Source organism: Perognathus longimembris, chromosome 2 (assembly GCF_023159225.1).
Source record: "Perognathus longimembris pacificus isolate PPM17 chromosome 2, ASM2315922v1, whole genome shotgun sequence".
In the NCBI taxonomy this organism is placed as follows: Eukaryota; Metazoa; Chordata; class Mammalia; order Rodentia; family Heteromyidae; genus Perognathus; species Perognathus longimembris.
Window position 1 is genome coordinate 88,606,271 of NC_063162.1, and position 17,850 is coordinate 88,624,120.

Here is a 17,850-nt window from a genome sequence, read left to right on the forward strand (position 1 = left end):
GCTTAGCAGTAGAGTGTTTGCTTAACATGCTTGAAGCCCTGGGTTCAATTCCTCAGCACCACATAAACAGAAAAGCTGGAAGTGGTGAGTGGTGCTGTGGCTCAAGAGGTAGAGTGCTAGGCTTGAGCAAAAAAGAAGCGAGGGACAGCGTTCAGGCCCTGAGTCCAAGTCTAAGATGGGAGGGACGAGGGAGGGGGAGGGGGAGGGGGAGGGGGAGAGGGAGAGGGAGAGGGAGAGGGAGAAAGAGAGAGAGAGAGAGAAGTGTGTAGGTCTTTTAAAAAGCAATTAAGTCATGAAGGCTTTTCCTTCATGAATGGATACCACAGAAATGTTAGTTACTATGGAAGTGGGTTTCTGACAAAAAGAGTAAGGTTTGAGGGCTGGGAATATGGCCTAGTGGCACGAGTGCTTGCCTCATATACATGAAGCCCTGGGTTCGATTCCTCAGCACCACATATACAGAAAAAGCCAGAAGTGGCGCTGTGGCTCAAGTGGTACAGTGCTAGCCTTGAGCAAAAAGAAGCCAGGGACAGTGCTCAGGCCCTGAGTTCAAGCCCCAGGACTGGCAAAAAACAAACAAAAAACAGTAAGCTTTTCCAAGTTTCTTGTCTTTGCCTCTTGTCTTTCTGCTTTCTACCATGATGTAACGGAACATGAACACCATTGAGAGATATTGGTAACATGTTCTTGGAACACAGTAGCCTCTAGAACTGAATCAAATAAACTTCTATTGTTTATAAATTACTTGGTTTGTGGTATTCTGTTATACTACAGCGGAAAACAGACTGAGGCTGATTTTGAAGTTATTTTATTTTATTTTGAAGTAATTTTATTTTTAGTAGGATTTAGTTTATTTCTTCAAGTTTAATATAGCATTTTATTTTATATATGTCATCTTCTTTTATACTATTTATTATGCTTTCTTGTTGTCTTCTTTCTTCTTTAGCTGACAGTTAAGGTTCCACTTGCTATTTAGATGACATTTTCTTTGCACATTTTTCTTAATTTATGGAATCAGATATCTGTCAAGTATTTTTAATTGCATTCAAGTATATTAATCAAAAACTTTAATGTAAGATTCCATGAAGTGGAAACAGAAAATGCATTCTATAAAATGAGCATTACATTCATCCCCAAACCAGGCAGGGATCCAATGAAAAAAGAACCATGGGCCAATCTCTTTGATGAACACAGATGCAAAGCTCTTCAATAAAATACTTGCCAACAGAATTTGGCAACTAATCAAAATAAAATGATGCACTTCGATCAGGTAGGTTTTATCCCAGAGATACAAGGCTGGTTTAATATACATAAATCAATAAAAAGTAATACATCACATCAACAAAGCCAAAGACGAGAATCCCACGATTATCTTAGTAGATGCAGAAAAGGCTTTTGGCAAAATTCAACATCCACTCACGTTAAGAACTCTGGAGAAGCTAAGATCAGAAGGAATCTACCTCAAAATAATGAAGGCCATATATGACAGACCAACACGCTAAATGGTGAAAAACTAAAACTATTTCCTCTAAAATTAGAAACAAGGCAAGGATGTCTATTCTTTCCACTTCTTTTCAATATAATCCTGGAACTCCTAGCCAGAGCAATTAGGCAAAAGGAAGACATAAAAAGACTGTATAAAGAGAGAGAAGTTAAACTATTCCTATCTGCAGACATGATTTTTTTTTTGTTGTTGTTCTTGGCCATGGGGCTTGAACTCAGGGCCTGGGCACTGCTCCTGAGCTCTTTTGCTCAAGGCTAGTGCTCTACAACTTTTAGGCCACAGCACCATTTCTAGTTTCCTGGTTGTTAATTGGAGATAGTCTCAGGGACTTTTCTGCCTGGGCTAGCTTTGAACTGTGATCCTCAGATCTCAGCCTCATGAGTAGCTAGGATTATAGACATGAGCCATCGGCACCAGTTGCAGACATGATTTTTAAAAATATCTTGCTATTCTTGGTGTTGTACAGAGGGTTACCATTTCATAAGCCAGGTAATAAGTAATTTATTTTTATGGATGCCACCTCTTCCTGAGATACATAGTTTTACATCTTAAGGACCTGGGAGACTCCATCATCAAGCTCCTAGACCTGATGAGTAACTTCAGCAAAGTAGCAGGATACAAAAATAAAACCCACAAAAGTCAGTAGTCTGCCTAACGTATGAAACTGTAACTGCTCTGTATATCAGTTTGACAATAAAAATTTTAAAAAAGTCAGTAGTCTTTCTGTGTACCAACAATACAAGCAGAGGGAAAACTATTAAACCAGCAATAGCCGTGTGTGTGTGTGTGTGTGTGTGTGTGTGTGTGTGTGTAGGTTTATATTTAGGAAAAAGCTTATCCAAGGAAGTAAACGATCTATATAGTGAAAAGTATAAAAGTCTGAAGAAACTGAAGACAACATCAGGAAGTGGAAAGATGTGACAAGAGTGTCAGTGCACATATAGGTAGGGGTCCTGGTCATTCTCCTAAAAGTCTGTTTAAAATGAGACATAGCTCACTGGGTAGGTTTGTCGTTCCTACAAGGGAGGAATCTTTCTGTTCACAGGTGCTCTGCCTTAGCATGGATAAGCAAGTTTAGTTTAGGGATGAAAGAACAGGAAACCCAATTTAATATTCAAGTCAAAGTTATGACCTCCAGGCTGTCTTCACCATTGATTCATCTGTGTCTATTTCTCATCTGTTCAGGATCAGAGATAGAGAACAGCTCCTCATACATATAGTCATACAAAGCAACACAGAGGAAGATAGAAACTTTGTACCATCATTGCTTGTACACTTTGGAGGCTTTTCAGGAAGAGTCATTTAGTGCTAGGAAAGTTTCCCCTCAAAACACCTAGGCATTTCAGCTACTTTAAGATGATACAATGACTTTTTGTATTATGGTTGCCAGGCTGGACTGCAAAAGGCAGTAAGTTCCAGAGTACTGTACAAGATTATGGCATTTTACAATATGTATTAGTCTTACTAAGAGGCATGTAATCAACTGTCCCAAAATCTATTTTTCATAAAATCCTAAAGAGGGGAAAGAGGGGATTGAAGGATTCAAACTAACATTTGAATTATGTTGTTTGTAAACAAAGTTCTGAAATCAGTCCTTTGCAGTGTGATTTCAAGTTGGCTTTGGCTATATAAACCTAAGCAGACTCAAGTTTCAACTTCAATTGAGTGATGTATTGATTTAAATCACTAAAATGATAATGTAAAATGGAGTTCTTACTATATTTGGGAAAGGCATCTTTTTAGGTTGAGTTACTTGAGAAGACTCATTAAAGTCATAACAAACCTGAAACCTAAAAGAAAAGTTTAAAATGCCTCTTCAGGCATCATGTTTGTTCACAAAAGCAGAAGAAAATAGGACTGGACCTAAACACAAATATGATCTGAATAACCCAAGTGATAAAGTAAAAGAAGCAGCAAAACAACTAGATTAAGCTAAAGAAAAAAAGAAATAAGGATAGAAAATACACGTAGTTCCTTTAAATGATGGGACTAAGGGGCTGGAAGGAGGAGAGGAACAGCTATTTCTAATGTTTATCAAAGGAAGGAGTTATGGAACTCAAAAAGAATTCAGTTATCTCAGAAAGAGTTTAAATCTAGGAAATAATTTTTAAAAATTGCTTTCTTTTCTTTTTTGAGCGGGTCCTGGGGCTTGAGCTTATTGGCCTGGGTGCTATCACTGAGTTTCTTTTTGCACAAGACTAGTACTCTACCACTTGAACCACAGCTCTACTTTCAGCTTTTTGGTGGTCAACTGGAGATATATGAGTCTCACAGACTTTCCTTCTTGAGCTGGCTTCAAAAACCATGATCCTCAAATGTCAGCCTCCTGAGTTGCTAGGATTAAAGGCCCATGGTACTTGCTTGTTTTCTTACAGTTAACCATTTCTTCTTCTCAATTAGAAGATTTTACTTACAGATAATATAATTATAGCAGATGATTAGAACAGTCTGGATTAAAAAGAGAAAAAGGAAGGTCTTTCTTGAATTAGTAATTTTCAAGGTGATATCGGTGTGAAGATAGGGCTGGTATATGTTATGGAGAATCTGTTGAAGAAAAAGGAGTGTACTAGATCAGATTTCCAGAATACTAAGGACTGGCAGTAACTTCATCAATCCTATTTTCCTCTATAGGAAACTCAGTAAGAATGATATACAATATAAAATGTACATTAGAATGAAACAAACATTTAGGCTCAAATCAAAAAAAGAGGGAGGAAAGACAGGTATTTTTTATCTAAACAATGTCAGCTTTTTAAGATAGAAAGGAAAAGAACCTACTTAGAAGCAGGTTAACAAGTCAGCAAAGGCTGCCTGAATGGAATAATAGATCCAAATAGAGGAGACATTAGAGACATAGCCCATTTGTTATAAATAGGTAAGAGAACATATCTGCTGCATAGTTGGCAAGATAGTGAAAACTTAAATGGTAAAGGTCAAACTGGCTCCTATGGAACCACAGGCCTTAAAGGAATAGGTTACAGACCATTTTTCAGCTAAGACAAATGAAAGTGAGAGAAAAGACTCTCCAAAAGAGGGTTCAGAGATATGAGTAACTTCGGACCAGGATAGAATCATATGGGACAAAAATGCAGAAAAATCAGGATACTGGAATTGTAGAGAATGTAAGCCTGCAAATAGTGCTTTGCAGAACTGCCTGCAACTAATGTGGATCAGTCTTCCCTCAAGCTTTGCCCTTATACAAGTCTTATGCAGCACTTGTCAGGAACACAGGTTCAAAAAACAAGTTTAAATTAAGCTATAAATATATAGATGGACAACAGGGAGAGAAAGAGAACTGTGCATGACTTAATGGATGATTCGATCACTATGAAAATTTTCTAACATCCCCTTCCCCCCGCCAAAAAAAGAATGTGTCATATGCCAGAGAAACACAACATACACATCTGAAATCTTTACATAGAGGGCAAATAGTCCCATTAACCTCTTGGTAGAGAATTCTTCCCAGCTGAGTTGAATTTGACCATCAGTAAACCATACATAGCAAGATAGATGGCAACCTATTAAGGCCAAAGCCAAGATTTGCTTTTCTTATTTTCTTTGGAAACCTCTGTTCCCCAGAAACAGAAGTGTCTATTCTGGTTTTGGCCAGAAATAACATGAGCTAGACTATATAATAATCTGTTAGTATTTGTGAAGTGTACTACAAGATAGAATTGTATATTTTCAGTTTTGTGGAGGTAAGTGACACTGTGCCATTTTTAAGCAGTCTAGGGCCCTTTGTCATGTCAAAAAAAAAGTGGGGGACCAACTACCCTGAAATGGAGAAATTTAGCTTTGCATCTGCTATATTAACTAAATCTGTTTCACAAGAGAATAGCTCAGAGTGCAGTAACTGAATGAGCTATCCTGATCAAGTGCTTTCTAGTAAGGAAGCTGTATCATATAAGAAATGAGAAGAGCAGACATTTGGAACTTGCTTGCCTTTTAAGTCAGAGAGAAAACTGACATGCCAAATTTGGAAGGCTTTATGTTGCTAGAATGGAATTAAATGTAGGGCCTTATGCTCTGTTGTTTGGTTCACTGGAGAATATTCAAGAGCTATGGATGAAAGTCATAAATCTAAGATAGGAAATAGAAGTGAACTTCTAGCCTGTAGTTAACCTCTTAAGGCATATATTAATTTAACATTTATCTACCCATATCAAAGCTTTCTAGAATAAAACCCCCCTAAAGTGGTCTGTGGGGGATACTTCACTAAGCACTGAAAATAGAACAAAGTAGTTCCTGTTCTAGTGTTTTTGTTTTTAAAGAAAACCCAAAAGATGAGGCAAACTGAGAAATAAAATGACACTTATGGGTGCCGGAGGCTCATATCTGTAATCCTAGCTACTCAGGACTGAGATCTTAGGATCAGGGTTCAAAGCAAGCCCAGGCAGTAAAGTCTGTGAGACTCTTATCTCCAATTAACCATCAGAAAACAGGAAGTGGTGCTGTGGCTCAAAGTTGTAGAGCGCTAGCCTTCAGTGAAAAAGCTCAAGGACAGAATCTAGGCCCTGAGTTTAAACCCCACAACCAAAAAAACCAAAACCCAAAAAAACCAAAAACAAAAACGATGGTTACTTTGTCAGTTAACTTGTGTTAAGAGCTTTGGTGCCTGAATTGTAGCATTTAGCTCTCTGAGATTGTCAACATAGACAGCTATTATGAAGACAGAAATCCAAGTAAGACACAATAAAACACACTGCCAAATGAAGAGTAAGTACTTGATTATCCCCCATATACACTGCTAAAACAACACTGGAAAATAAGTCTTTGAAAAGCCAAGGTAGCAAAGCCTTAAAATCACTTGTAGACATCCCAATTATCTAGTTCCTGGCATCTGACATTCACATATCCTAGAGGGGAAAAAAAAAAAGGAATGGCTGGGCCTAAGCCCAACCCATGGAGCCTACCATAAGACATACCGTAACAGTGTTGCTTAGCAGATGGAAACTTTTCAGAAGAGTATACTTCAAGAAGAATATACTTCTTATCAGAGAAATTTTACTATTAACAAAACAGTAATGCTCTAAGTTTTAACTTAGATTTGGCCCCTCTCCTAAGGCAAAGTTAGGAAGGGATCAGATAAGAGCTTAAACACTTTCTTTTGGATGAAATGATTTTAATCAAATGTTATGAAAACACTATTATAAAATTGGCTAAAAGAAGGTATGATTGAAGAATTAGGTTGGGATTAGAAAAAACAAGGTTCTAAAAGCCAGTAAAAAAAAAAAAAAAGCCAGTACCATTATAAATTTATAACATCCAAACAAAACACTACAAGTCATTATACCATTTACAAAGAATTTTTTTTTCAACCTCTAGCTTCATCTTCTTCCTCCATGATAGCAGATGATTCTATCACAGAAGTCTCTCGATAGAAATCTGGTTTTCTGATTCCACATAACCAATATCAATCCTTTCTTTCTACTTCAGAAAAGGAATTAACCCCTCCAACTGAAATTAATCACAATTATTTTGGGTTGCAGTTCAGAAATTATTAATTGCCCATTCTGTCCCCCATGTAGGCAATCTCTTCATCTCAAATGACACTAGTTTTTAATATTTTAATCCTACTCATTTAAATAAATCCAAAAAAGCAAACTTCATTTGGTTGTCTCAATCCCTTCAGCGTCATATCTTAAAAAGAAAGCTGTCTCACATTTTCTCAAGTCTTAACTTAATTCAACTCATACCAGTCTGATTCCCATCTGTCTCTCCTCCCATGTAACTCTCTACTGTCAGTAAAGCCCTCTGTGGCTACATTCTGTCAGCTTTAGTTATGTTCTTACTTTGACCTCTCATTGGCTTCAAAATTGGCAATCCTCATTCTTCCATGATTTTCAAATTTCTTATATATTCTCCTGCTCTTCTGGCCATTCCTTTCTCATCTCTTCCACAGGCTCATGTACAGCCTTTATCCTAGACTCTTAACTCTTCATAGTTTCAAATGCAGATAATTCATAAGTTTACACTTCTAACCCACAACTCTCCAGACCTTCTTACTAATCATATATACTACAAAGTCCCATAGACATCCCAACTTGACAATACCACAAATTATAAACCTTTCTCCAATGCTCTGATGCATTTCCATCTAGTTATGCATTACATAATACCAAAATTCATTAGTGATACTTTGTATTAAATCCCTCAGCATCCAATAAACCACTAGCCATCATAAAAACAACAAAATAACATGTATTGACATCTTTCTTATTTTCAGTCCTCTTTTAAGTTATCCTAATTATTTCAACCACATATAGTAGTCATAATCACCCAGGCCAGTTGATTTTACCGCCTAGTTAAAAAGCATTATATATATATATATATATATATATATATATATATATATATAATAGCAACCATGTCTGTATTACAACAGTGACATCCAAAGGTCTACTAGCAACCAATGAAAACTCTCTAATTCATCTAGTACAAAGCATGAGCCATGTTTCCAAAAAACATACAACATTCTCTCTTCCCATTAACAAAAGGTTTTAGAATAAAGCCATACCCTTCTAAATTGATGCCGCCTCTTCCTTTTGCAATGTTGAGGGTTGATCTCAAGGTCCTGTGAATGCCAGACAAGCACATTACACTGAGCTAAATCCTCAGACCTAGATTTCTAAAGTGAGATACATGAGGCAAGCTTACTAGCTACTCCTTCTTCATGTTCTGTGCTCTAGTAACATTAACCTCTTAAAACTCAATCTCTTGTACTTGTCATTCTATAGTAACGTAGAAGGCTGGGAATATGGCCTAGGGGTAAAGTGCTCATCTTCTATAGTAATGTAGGTTTCCAATTCTACATATACTGCTGGTCCATCTGAGAGACTCTTTTCTGTGCCTAGGTAATGTTACCTCTCCTAAGGGAGACTTTTCTTGTGGTTAAATCACGCATCCAGCATGCCCTCCATTACCTTCTACTTAATAATTTCTACCACAGCTGCAATTTTACATTTCTTTGTGTGATGGCTTTACTAATGTCTCATTCTTTTTATTAGACCATAAGCTGTATAAGGGTAATGCTCATCAGATTTTGCTTAACATTACAAGTCTATAACCTAGTAAAATGCCTAGCATACAGTTGGCTCTCAGTAAGAATTCACTTGAGTGAGTTAGAAAGCCAAACTGAAATAGGGGCAATAAATGAATGGTGAGTACAAAAAAGCAATGAACTCAACCAACTCTGGAGTTCAACAGGAGAAAAAGTACTGTTTAGAGAATAATGTTAAGACTAAGAATGATGGACAGGATTGTTGGTTGGTTCAAAAGCTGAAGAAGTTAAAACATGAATATGCCCAACAAATGTGGAATAAACAACACAACTTTTCATTTGTTACCACAGAGGAGGCCTGCATCAAAAAAGCCAAAGGCTAGGTAGAAGTACTGATGTTATTGTTATGGTTAAAATACAAAAACACAAACTGGGTGTTGGTGGCTCATACCTATAATCCTAGCTACTCAGGAGGATGAGATCTGAGGATCATGGCTCAAAGCCAGCCTAGGCAGAAAAGTCCCCGAGAGACACACTATAACCACTCAAAAACTAGAAGTAGTGGGGTGGCTCAAAGCGATATAGCACACTAGCCTTGAGCAAAAGGACTTCAAGGACAGCACAAAGGGCCCCAGTTCAAGGCCCCCAACTGACAAAACAACAACAAAAAAACAAAAACAAGAAATACAAAAGGCTTGGTCCCCAGTGGTAGGTACTATTTGGGGGAAATGCTAGAAACTTTAGGTAGAGCTTAACTAGTAGAAGTAGCCTGCTATGTAGCAGGTTATTGCAGGCTGCCTCTAGGGAGGTTTATAGTGATAATGAATGAGGAGTGCACAAAAGCAGAAAGACCTGAAAGAATGGCAGTTTGTGCTGAAGAACCCATGTAAAGTTGGGGCTAAGAAAGGCACAGATTCTGAAGAGATATGTCATTAAAAATAAGCTAAGGGGCTGGGAATATGGCCTAGTGGCAAGAGTGCCTGTATAGTATACATGAAGCCCTGGGTTCGATTCCTCAGCACCACATATATAGAAAACGGCCAGAAGTGGCGCTGTGGCTCAAGTGGTAGAGTGCTAGCCTTGAGCACAAAGAAGCCAGGAACAGTGCTCAAGCCCTGAGTTCAAGTCCCAGGACTGGCAAAAAAAAGAAAGAAAGAAAACTAAACTAAATGCTTTGAAAGGTGTTTTGAGGCATTTCAGGAACTGGCTGGGCCCCACTCATGACAGGCTAAAGGTATGAAAGTGTACTCACTTGAAAGAATATCACTCACAAGAGCTTCTTAGGGCAACCCACTTACACAAGGCTACCTAAGGAAGTTGTTTCACTAGGATTCATTTCATGGAGCTTACCACTCAAACACTCAAGATTCCACTGACATCCTAGTCCAAAGAAGCATAGCTATCACTCAAGATGGAGGCAGACTCTGGCATTATTCACTGGTTTGGCAGGCATGCAGAACACAAGAGTTATAGGTAGTGGAGGCTTCCATCTAGATTTCGAAGGAAAGCCTGTGAAGTTAAATATTGCATGACAGGGCAAGAGTCCCCACTATCAGCCTCTGAGGTGATTCATGAAGCACAGAGGCACATTTCAAGCAACAAAGACAATGTGGATGCCAGGAACATAAAATAGCTGTTGAGTAAAGTCAAAGGGAGCAAACAAGGCCTGTCCAGGAGAGAAGTCATGTGAACGGCAGCCAGCGAAGTTACAGGGCTGAAACTGACCAAGTCCAAAGAAGCATACAACTATGTGTTCTGAAAACTAGCTATGGATCAATAGGATTTAATGTTTGCAGGCTGGGAATATGGCTTAGTGGTAAAGTGCTTGCCTCGGATTTAATGTTTGCGCTCATGTATTTTAGTCTTGCTTTGGTGTAATCCTTCCTTTCTATGTTCCCATTCCTCACTTTAGGAGTTGGAATATTCACTTTGAGCCATACATAAGAGTATGTAACTTTATTTTTATAGAGGTTTATAGTTAAGAGTTGTTCTGGAGTCTGAGAGGAGACTTTTAGCCTGGATGCCTGAACAACTCTGGAACTATTAAGACTATGGGGACTCTTAGAGACAGACTGGATTGGATCACATTTTGCATTGTGAGATGGACATGAGCATCTTGGGAACCAAGAGCAGAATGTTATGATGTGGATTATAAAGTGTTACCTTTAAAGGCTGTATTTTAGGTGCTTGGTCCTCAGCTGGTGGCACTATTTTGAAAGGCTGTGGGAAGTTTAGAAAATAGGTCAGTGGGGGTAGGCTCTTATTTCTCTTTCTCTCTGCTTTATTTCTGCCATGAGGTAAAAGGTCCTCACCACACATTTTGGCTCGTTCTGCCAAAGAGCATGGGACCAAGCAATCATGGACTGAGCCCTGTGTAACTTGAGGCAAACAAAATAAATCCTTCCTCTCGTGTTTCTCTGTTGCAGAAAAATTAAAAGAGGAAAGGGAATGTACTATTTCTACCCCAGACTTGATGGCTCATGCTTGTAGTCCTAGCTACTCACGTAGCTGATACCTAGATCACAGTTCAAATGAATCAAAGAAGAAACGTTTGGAAGTGGTGCTGTGGCTCAAGTGGTAGAGCCCTAGCCTTGAGCTGAAGAGCTCAGGGACAGTGCCCAGGCCTAGAGTTCATGCCCCATGACCAACAACAAAGAAAGGAAGGAGAGAAAAGAAAGGGAGGGGAGGAAGAGAGGGAGGGAGGAAAGGAAGAAAGGAAGGAAGGAAAGAAGAAAGAAAGAAAGAAAGAAAGAAAGAAAGAAAGAAAGAAAGAAAGAAAGAAAGAAAAAAAAAGGAGAAAGAAAAGTTTGCTAGATTCCATTCTAAAATAAACAGCTAGATTCCATTCTAAAATAAGCAGCAAAAAGCAAAGCTGGATGGGTGGCTCAGGAGGCAGAGTGCCACATCTATAAACTAGCAAGACTGAGGCTCTGAATTCAAACTCAAGTACTGTAACCCCTCCCCCCCCCCATGATTTCCTGAAAGTAAGGATTCAGAGAAGGGGGCTTAGATCAGAGGAAAATAACAAAATACCAAAAGTGAATATGTAGAATTTCCTACTAGTACAGCAAAAGTTAATGGCAAAGAACTTACTTAACCACTAATGACTGACCAAATGGATATTATCCAGCTGTGCTTAGAAGTCCGCCATAAATAAATAATAATCAATACTAAAATTCTGCCAGATGGACATGAGTTAAGAATAGAAATGTCTGGGTGATGAGACCTGCCAAATGGAGTCATGAGAATTAAACGATAAAGCATGAAAATTTTTGCACAATGCCTGATATAGAGTAAATGCTCCAGAAGTGTTTCTATTATTGTGAGTTTAATGCTGAAGGCTTATTCACAAGAAACTCTAAATGATAGTGACAATTCATAACTTAAAATTTTGGACAGTTGAATGGACAAATGAAGCAAAGCTATTTTAGCTAGTAAGTCCAAGTGACCTCAAATCAACTTTGTGGCTTTCTCACACAACTCACAATAAGGGAATAATATAAGATTTTAAGTGCTAATTATGATTTAATGCATTTTGTGTGGAGATAATGTGAACTATGCTGGTGCTCTGGAAGATCTCAAGACATGTCCCTAAAAAATGTTCAGAACTCTTGGATTCATTAATACAAAAGAAGGTAATCACAAGCAATAATGATTATGACCCAGTCCTTAGAGTCTGTTTCTAATATAACAAGTAATTTAAGTAGTTCAGAATTAGAGAAATAAAAAAGATTATCATAAAAAAATAACATGCCACCATACATTCGTGAAAATGGCTAAAGTTATAAACACTGGCAATACCAAACTGGCAGAAGTATAATTTGGAATAATCACATTGAAAAACATTATGACAGCTATCAATGGAAACAGAATGTATAGTTGGATGTGGTAGTATATGTATCAGGCAGAAGCAGGAGGATCTGGAGTTTGAGGTCAACTGGAACACAGTGAGACCCAAATCTCAAAAACAAAATATAAACAAAAGGGCTATGTTAGCCATACAACTCAAGTGGTAGCACATACAAGGTACTTGGTTCTATCCCCAGTACTTCTTCCCTCCCCGCGCAAACAAAACAAAAAGCCTGAATGTGCTATACTGTATTCCTGTAATTTTCAGTATTTCCCAACAAAAATTACATGTGCACACAAGGCATACCCAAATCATATAAAACGGTTTAAAGTAGTACTACTCAATATCACCAACATGAAAATAACTGAAATGTCCATAATGATAGAATGGTGCATTCATACAATAAAATGCTAATATACCACAAGGACAAACTAGTGCTACAAATTACAACACAGATGAATCTCAATGTTGGCTTTAAGAAGTAAAACACAGGAAAGACAAACCAATGTAACAGCAATACTTACAAAATGATATGGTGTAAACCAACTGTACAACTTACGGGGGGGAGGGGGAAAAAGGGAGGAGGTAACAAGCTGGATAAGAAAGGTACTCACTGTCTTATGTATGAAACTGTAACCCTTCTGTATTTTACTTTGACAATAACCCCCCCCCGAAAAAAAAAGAAATAAAACACAGGTTTAGGGGTATAGCTCAGTGGTAGCCCACATGCCTACTAGCATGCATGAGACTCTAGGATTGATTCTCTGTCGTGCAAAAAGAGAACAAAAATTAAACTAAGGAGTATATACTGTATTATCATATTTATTTATAAAAGCAAATCTATGGTTGATAGTACAGTGGTTTCCATGGGAAATTAGTAACTCAGAAATACAAACTAGGGGACTGCTTGTATACTGGTCATGCTATTCCTTCTTATTGATGATATATTTACTTTGTCATAGGTGCTTTGTGCTTATGACACGTGGTCTCTATGTAGTCTATACTACACAGAGATATATAGTATCTGTACTATATAGGAAGTCTACACTACATGGGAAAGTTCTCTCTCTCTCTCTCTCTCTCTCTCTCTCTCTCTCTCTCTCTCTCTCTCAGTCCTGGGGCTTGAACTCAGAGTCTGGGCACTGTCACTGTCCCTGAGCTTCTTTTGCTCGAGGCTAGTACTTTTAACAATAGTTTTTATGGTGCAGTAGGTCTTCATCTGAAGCTGAACAGATGCTGGCTATGTCTTGGCTATCCAGAACTATAAGCCAAGTCAACCTCTTTTCTTTATAAATTTCTCTCCCTCAGATATTTCATTATAGCAACAGAAAATGACTAATATAAGTAGAGAGAGATGAACTGACGTAAAGCATGTTAACTAAACTCACAAAAACAAATTATTGGTGGAGCAGGGATTGCAGTTGAGGGCTGCTAATTTCAGAGTAGTCTCATAGTCTTGAAGGGATGATTTTGGCTAATATGCAGTACTCATTATCCTGATCCCTAAAGTGATAAGGTTATAAAGGTAAGCAAAAATAATCATAACATGAAAACATTTACTAAAGAACAAGAACACTTATGAAATTGTTCTCAAGAACACTTATAAAATTCCCATTATCACTTAAACATTCCTCCTCTGATTCAAAGCAGTTTGTGTTTCTCCAAATTCCCATCATCTGCCCTGTTGGTCATTCTCAGTGAAATATTATCTATGTTACAATGTTAAACAAGATGGCTGAGATATGAGGACTACTATACTAAGCTAGACTGAGTAGGAAAGTCTGTGAGACTTTTATCTCCAATGGCTAGCAAGAAGCTGGAAGTGGAGCTGTGGATAAAATGGTATGGTGCTTGCCTTAAGTGAAAAAGCTAAGGGACAGTGCCCAGGCTCCAAGTTCAAGCTCCAGCACCAACACACATATCCACACAAAATATGCTACTGGAGAAGCTTGTAACACATTCAAAACCAATGATTAAAAGAGAATCAAGCAGGCTACGGCAACAACTATTTATGAAAGAGAACCTGGGTTGCTCATCAAGTACACATTTTTTCCTTCTTACTTAGTAGCAGAACCTTGATTTTTTTTTTCAGTAACTATAATTTAGTAACCACATTTCTATTTTTTTCTTTTTTGTGCTGGTCATGGGGCTTGAACCCAAGGCCTGGGTTTTGTTTCTGAGCTTTCTTTGCTCAAAGCTAGAGCTTGACCACTTGAGCCACAACTCTACTTCTGGCCTCAAAATTTTTTTTTTTGCTATCTTAAAAGTTATGTACAGAGTGGTTACAGTTACATAAGTCAGGTACTTCTGGCCTTTTTGACAGGTAATTGGAGAGAAGAGTCTCACAGACTTTCCTGCCCAGGATGGCTTTAAACTACAATCCTCAGATCTCAACCTCCCGAGTAGCTAGGATTACAAGCATAAGCCACTGGCTCATGGCCTGTATTTCTACTTTAACAGTAAATAGGTAGGTGATACTGTAGTCTACAAAGCTAAGTCTAGGAGATGGAGAATATAGTTCAAAACATAGGACTTTTCATTATCTGACTTATAATTTGGTAACTTCTCATTACCTGACTTATGAAATGGTAACCCCTCTGTACATCACCTTAACAATAACACAAATTTTTTAAAAGATTAAAAAAAAAGTTGGACTTGCTTGGATACTGAGTTCACTTCCCAGTAAGTACTGCTCACAAAGGGTGGGGGGTGGTAAGACAAACTCTAAGAAATATTATGAGTTAATTTCTTGATTGGTGTTACTGGGGTTTGAATTCAGAATCCAATGTGTTGCACTTCCTAGGTCAACTACAGAGCCATGCCTCTAGCTTTGTGAATGCAATTTTAAAACCAAAAAGCTAAATATATAACCTCAGACAATTCTTTCCTCTGTAAGTAAACATCTGAGCTGCCGCCCAGTTGCACTGTAGCTATTTAAAGAATGAGGTAATGGTTTTCAGTACAGTCCACAATGAAGATATTTTTGGGGAGAAGTTTCCATATGGGGTCTTCACCAATTTTAAGCACTGGTCACTGGGTTCAACTATTCTTACAGTCAGACAAACACACTCCCGCAATATAAAATGGTTACACGAAAGAGTAGCAATGTGAATAACATGAACAACTGTATAAAATAATGAATCCAACCATTCACAGCCACTTCAGCACAAGGGCCAGGGGAGATTTAGACATCCCCATAGATAGCTACTGAACTAGTACACTGTGCTAGCACTTGGTGAACAAAGCCAATCTCTTCAGCTCGCGTTTGCAAGAAGAAACTGAGTTGAGGCCTTCATGGGAAAACAAAACAAAACAAAAACCACTAAAACCTTAAATTCCAATATTACTCTTCACACTCCCAGCGAAACCAACACATAAGGAACAAACAAGGTTTCTCAGTCTTGCTCACATCCATCACCTTTGTCTTCTTGAAAAACAGGACCACAATCAACAAAACCCAAGCGATCCACCATCTCCTTACATATGTTTTTTACAAGACCATCAAAAAGTAAGTAAATGACTTTTCTAGGCAAAGGCTGATGAGTGGATTAGATGTGATGAAATGAACACACACACACACACACCCCAGAACCTATCTATGCCCAGATTACCTTTTCCACCGTTCAAACCCGTTCTTTTCAAGAACCCACCTTTTGCGGCCGACGTACTGCTGACTTTCAAGAATGCACCACACATCAAAGACAGAACAAAGACGTCTGCTTTAATATCAGGGGTGCCCTGTGTCCTTTGGAAGATGGTATTTACCAATGGTTGTTTCTCCTCTAAACTAACACGTACAGGAAGGAGGATTTATCTTTAACTAGTTCTACCAGAGTAACACAGGCGGTGGGTACGGGGATCCTTATTTAAGAGTAGCCGCTTTCAAGGCCAGCAACACATCTCCCCTTTCGGGGGTGAGGATTGGGCTGTGCCAACTGGGCGCTTCTCCACCCCCAAGATCTCACCCCGCCGTACGCAGGGCTCGCCAAATGGCAGGCGGCTCGCTTCACAAAGAGATAACTAGGGCAGAGCGGTGCGTTACACAACCCACGCCCGATGCCCTGCCGGCCCGAGGCCCCCCCGGGAGTCTGACACGCAGGCCACAGCAGCGCCGGCGGCGGAGGCTCGAGAACCGTCCAACGCCACCCTCCGCTCCCTCCAGATTCCGCCCGGCCGAGCTGGGGCAGCGGCCGAGCAAGCGGGGAGAAGAGGGTCAGCCATGCCCGGGGCCCGCGATCCAGCCCCGGCGCCAGGGCCTGCGCCCCGGACCCCTGCCCCCCAAGCCGGCCGTCACTCCCACAGAGGCGGTACCTGTTTCCGCATGTTATTCATGACGCCCATAAAACCTGCCAACAATTTAGCTTCTTCTCGAGCAGCAAGTTTCTTCTCGGACTTCTTCTTACCGCTTTTCTCCACCCCAGAGGCTGCCATACTCCCACTGCGCGGTGGACGCCAGGGGGTCTCGCCGAACCGGGCGAGGGCCTAGCGCTTCCCCGAGCTCGCTGGGGGCTCTGGTAACGACAGACAGGGGGCGGTCAGGGCTGCGGCTGCGACGCAGGACTCAGCTTCCAAGCGGGCGGCGCCGGCTGGACAGATGGGAGTGGACGAGGCCCGCGGCGGTCCGCTCTGGAGCTCCCGAGTGTGAGGGAGACGTTGCGTGGGAGCCGTGTCCGCAGCCGAGCGCTGGCAGAGCCTGCGCACTACGCCAGGGGAGGGGCGGGGCAGGCGGCAGAGAGCAGAGGGCGGAGCCTGTACGTCATTGCCGTGCGTGGGCGTGTGATAACCAACATGATTATCTATTTTAGATCGCTGGGCAGTGAACACACTAAAGTCTCTCCAGAGTGGAAGCTCGTTGGGGACAGGATTGGTGTATTCTTCACTGTTGTATCAGATCCTCGCCTCGCTCGCTTCCTTCACTTTTCTTTTTTTGGTGCTGGTACTGGCGCTTGACTCTTAGCCTGGGCGCTGTCCCTGAGTTTTTTGTGCTCAAGGCTAGCCTTCTACCACTTGTGCCGCTGCACCACTTCCTGCTTTTTTTGGTGGTTAATTGGAGATAAGCATTTTCTGCCCTGGCTGCCTTCGAACTGTGATCCTCAGATCTCAGCTTCCTAAGAAGCTAGGATTAACAGGCAAGAGATTCCTTAGCCCAGTTTATTATTTATTAAAGATGCACGGCAAGGAAAAAGTTTACTACACTGAGCACAAAATTTATTTGCTTCGGATTCATATTGCGAGAGCACACCATCTCATTGATAGGTTTAACTATGTTAAAACTGAGATCGGGTGTTATCGGGTGTTATCTCCGGAAATCTTCAGTTAGTCTTTGCCTGGTATTCTAAGAAAACATAGAACTCGATCCTACCGCGCAGGGAAATGCTTTAGTAACTATAGTTTTGTTGGTTTTGGTGTTTGAGTATAGAAAGGATTATTTGATGTATGTTTTTCATTCTGAAAATTTCTACGTATCTTAATTTCTTAGTTAGATCTATATAGGAC

General features: G+C 39.8%; 1 protein-coding gene across 4 annotated transcripts in view; it reads right to left on the reverse strand.

The window, feature by feature from the left end:
* Klhl7 (kelch like family member 7) overlaps window positions 1-17,041 on the reverse strand; it is a 43,084-nt gene extending 26,043 nt beyond the window's left edge. Inside the window, exon 1 of one of the 4 annotated variants that reach the window (XM_048339697.1) lies at window positions 16,758-17,041. Coding sequence is in view for 2 of the 4 variants with exons in the window: in XM_048339695.1 (XP_048195652.1) it covers window positions 16,666-16,785 (120 nt within the window). In the remaining 2 variants the exon portion in view is untranslated. Of the gene's footprint in view, window positions 1-507; window positions 550-6,797; window positions 8,239-16,665 lie in introns of those variants that run through there. The other 3 variants (XM_048339695.1, XM_048339696.1, XM_048339698.1) reach the window with 3 other exon arrangements.
* Between the last annotated feature and the right edge of the window lie 809 nt (window positions 17,042-17,850).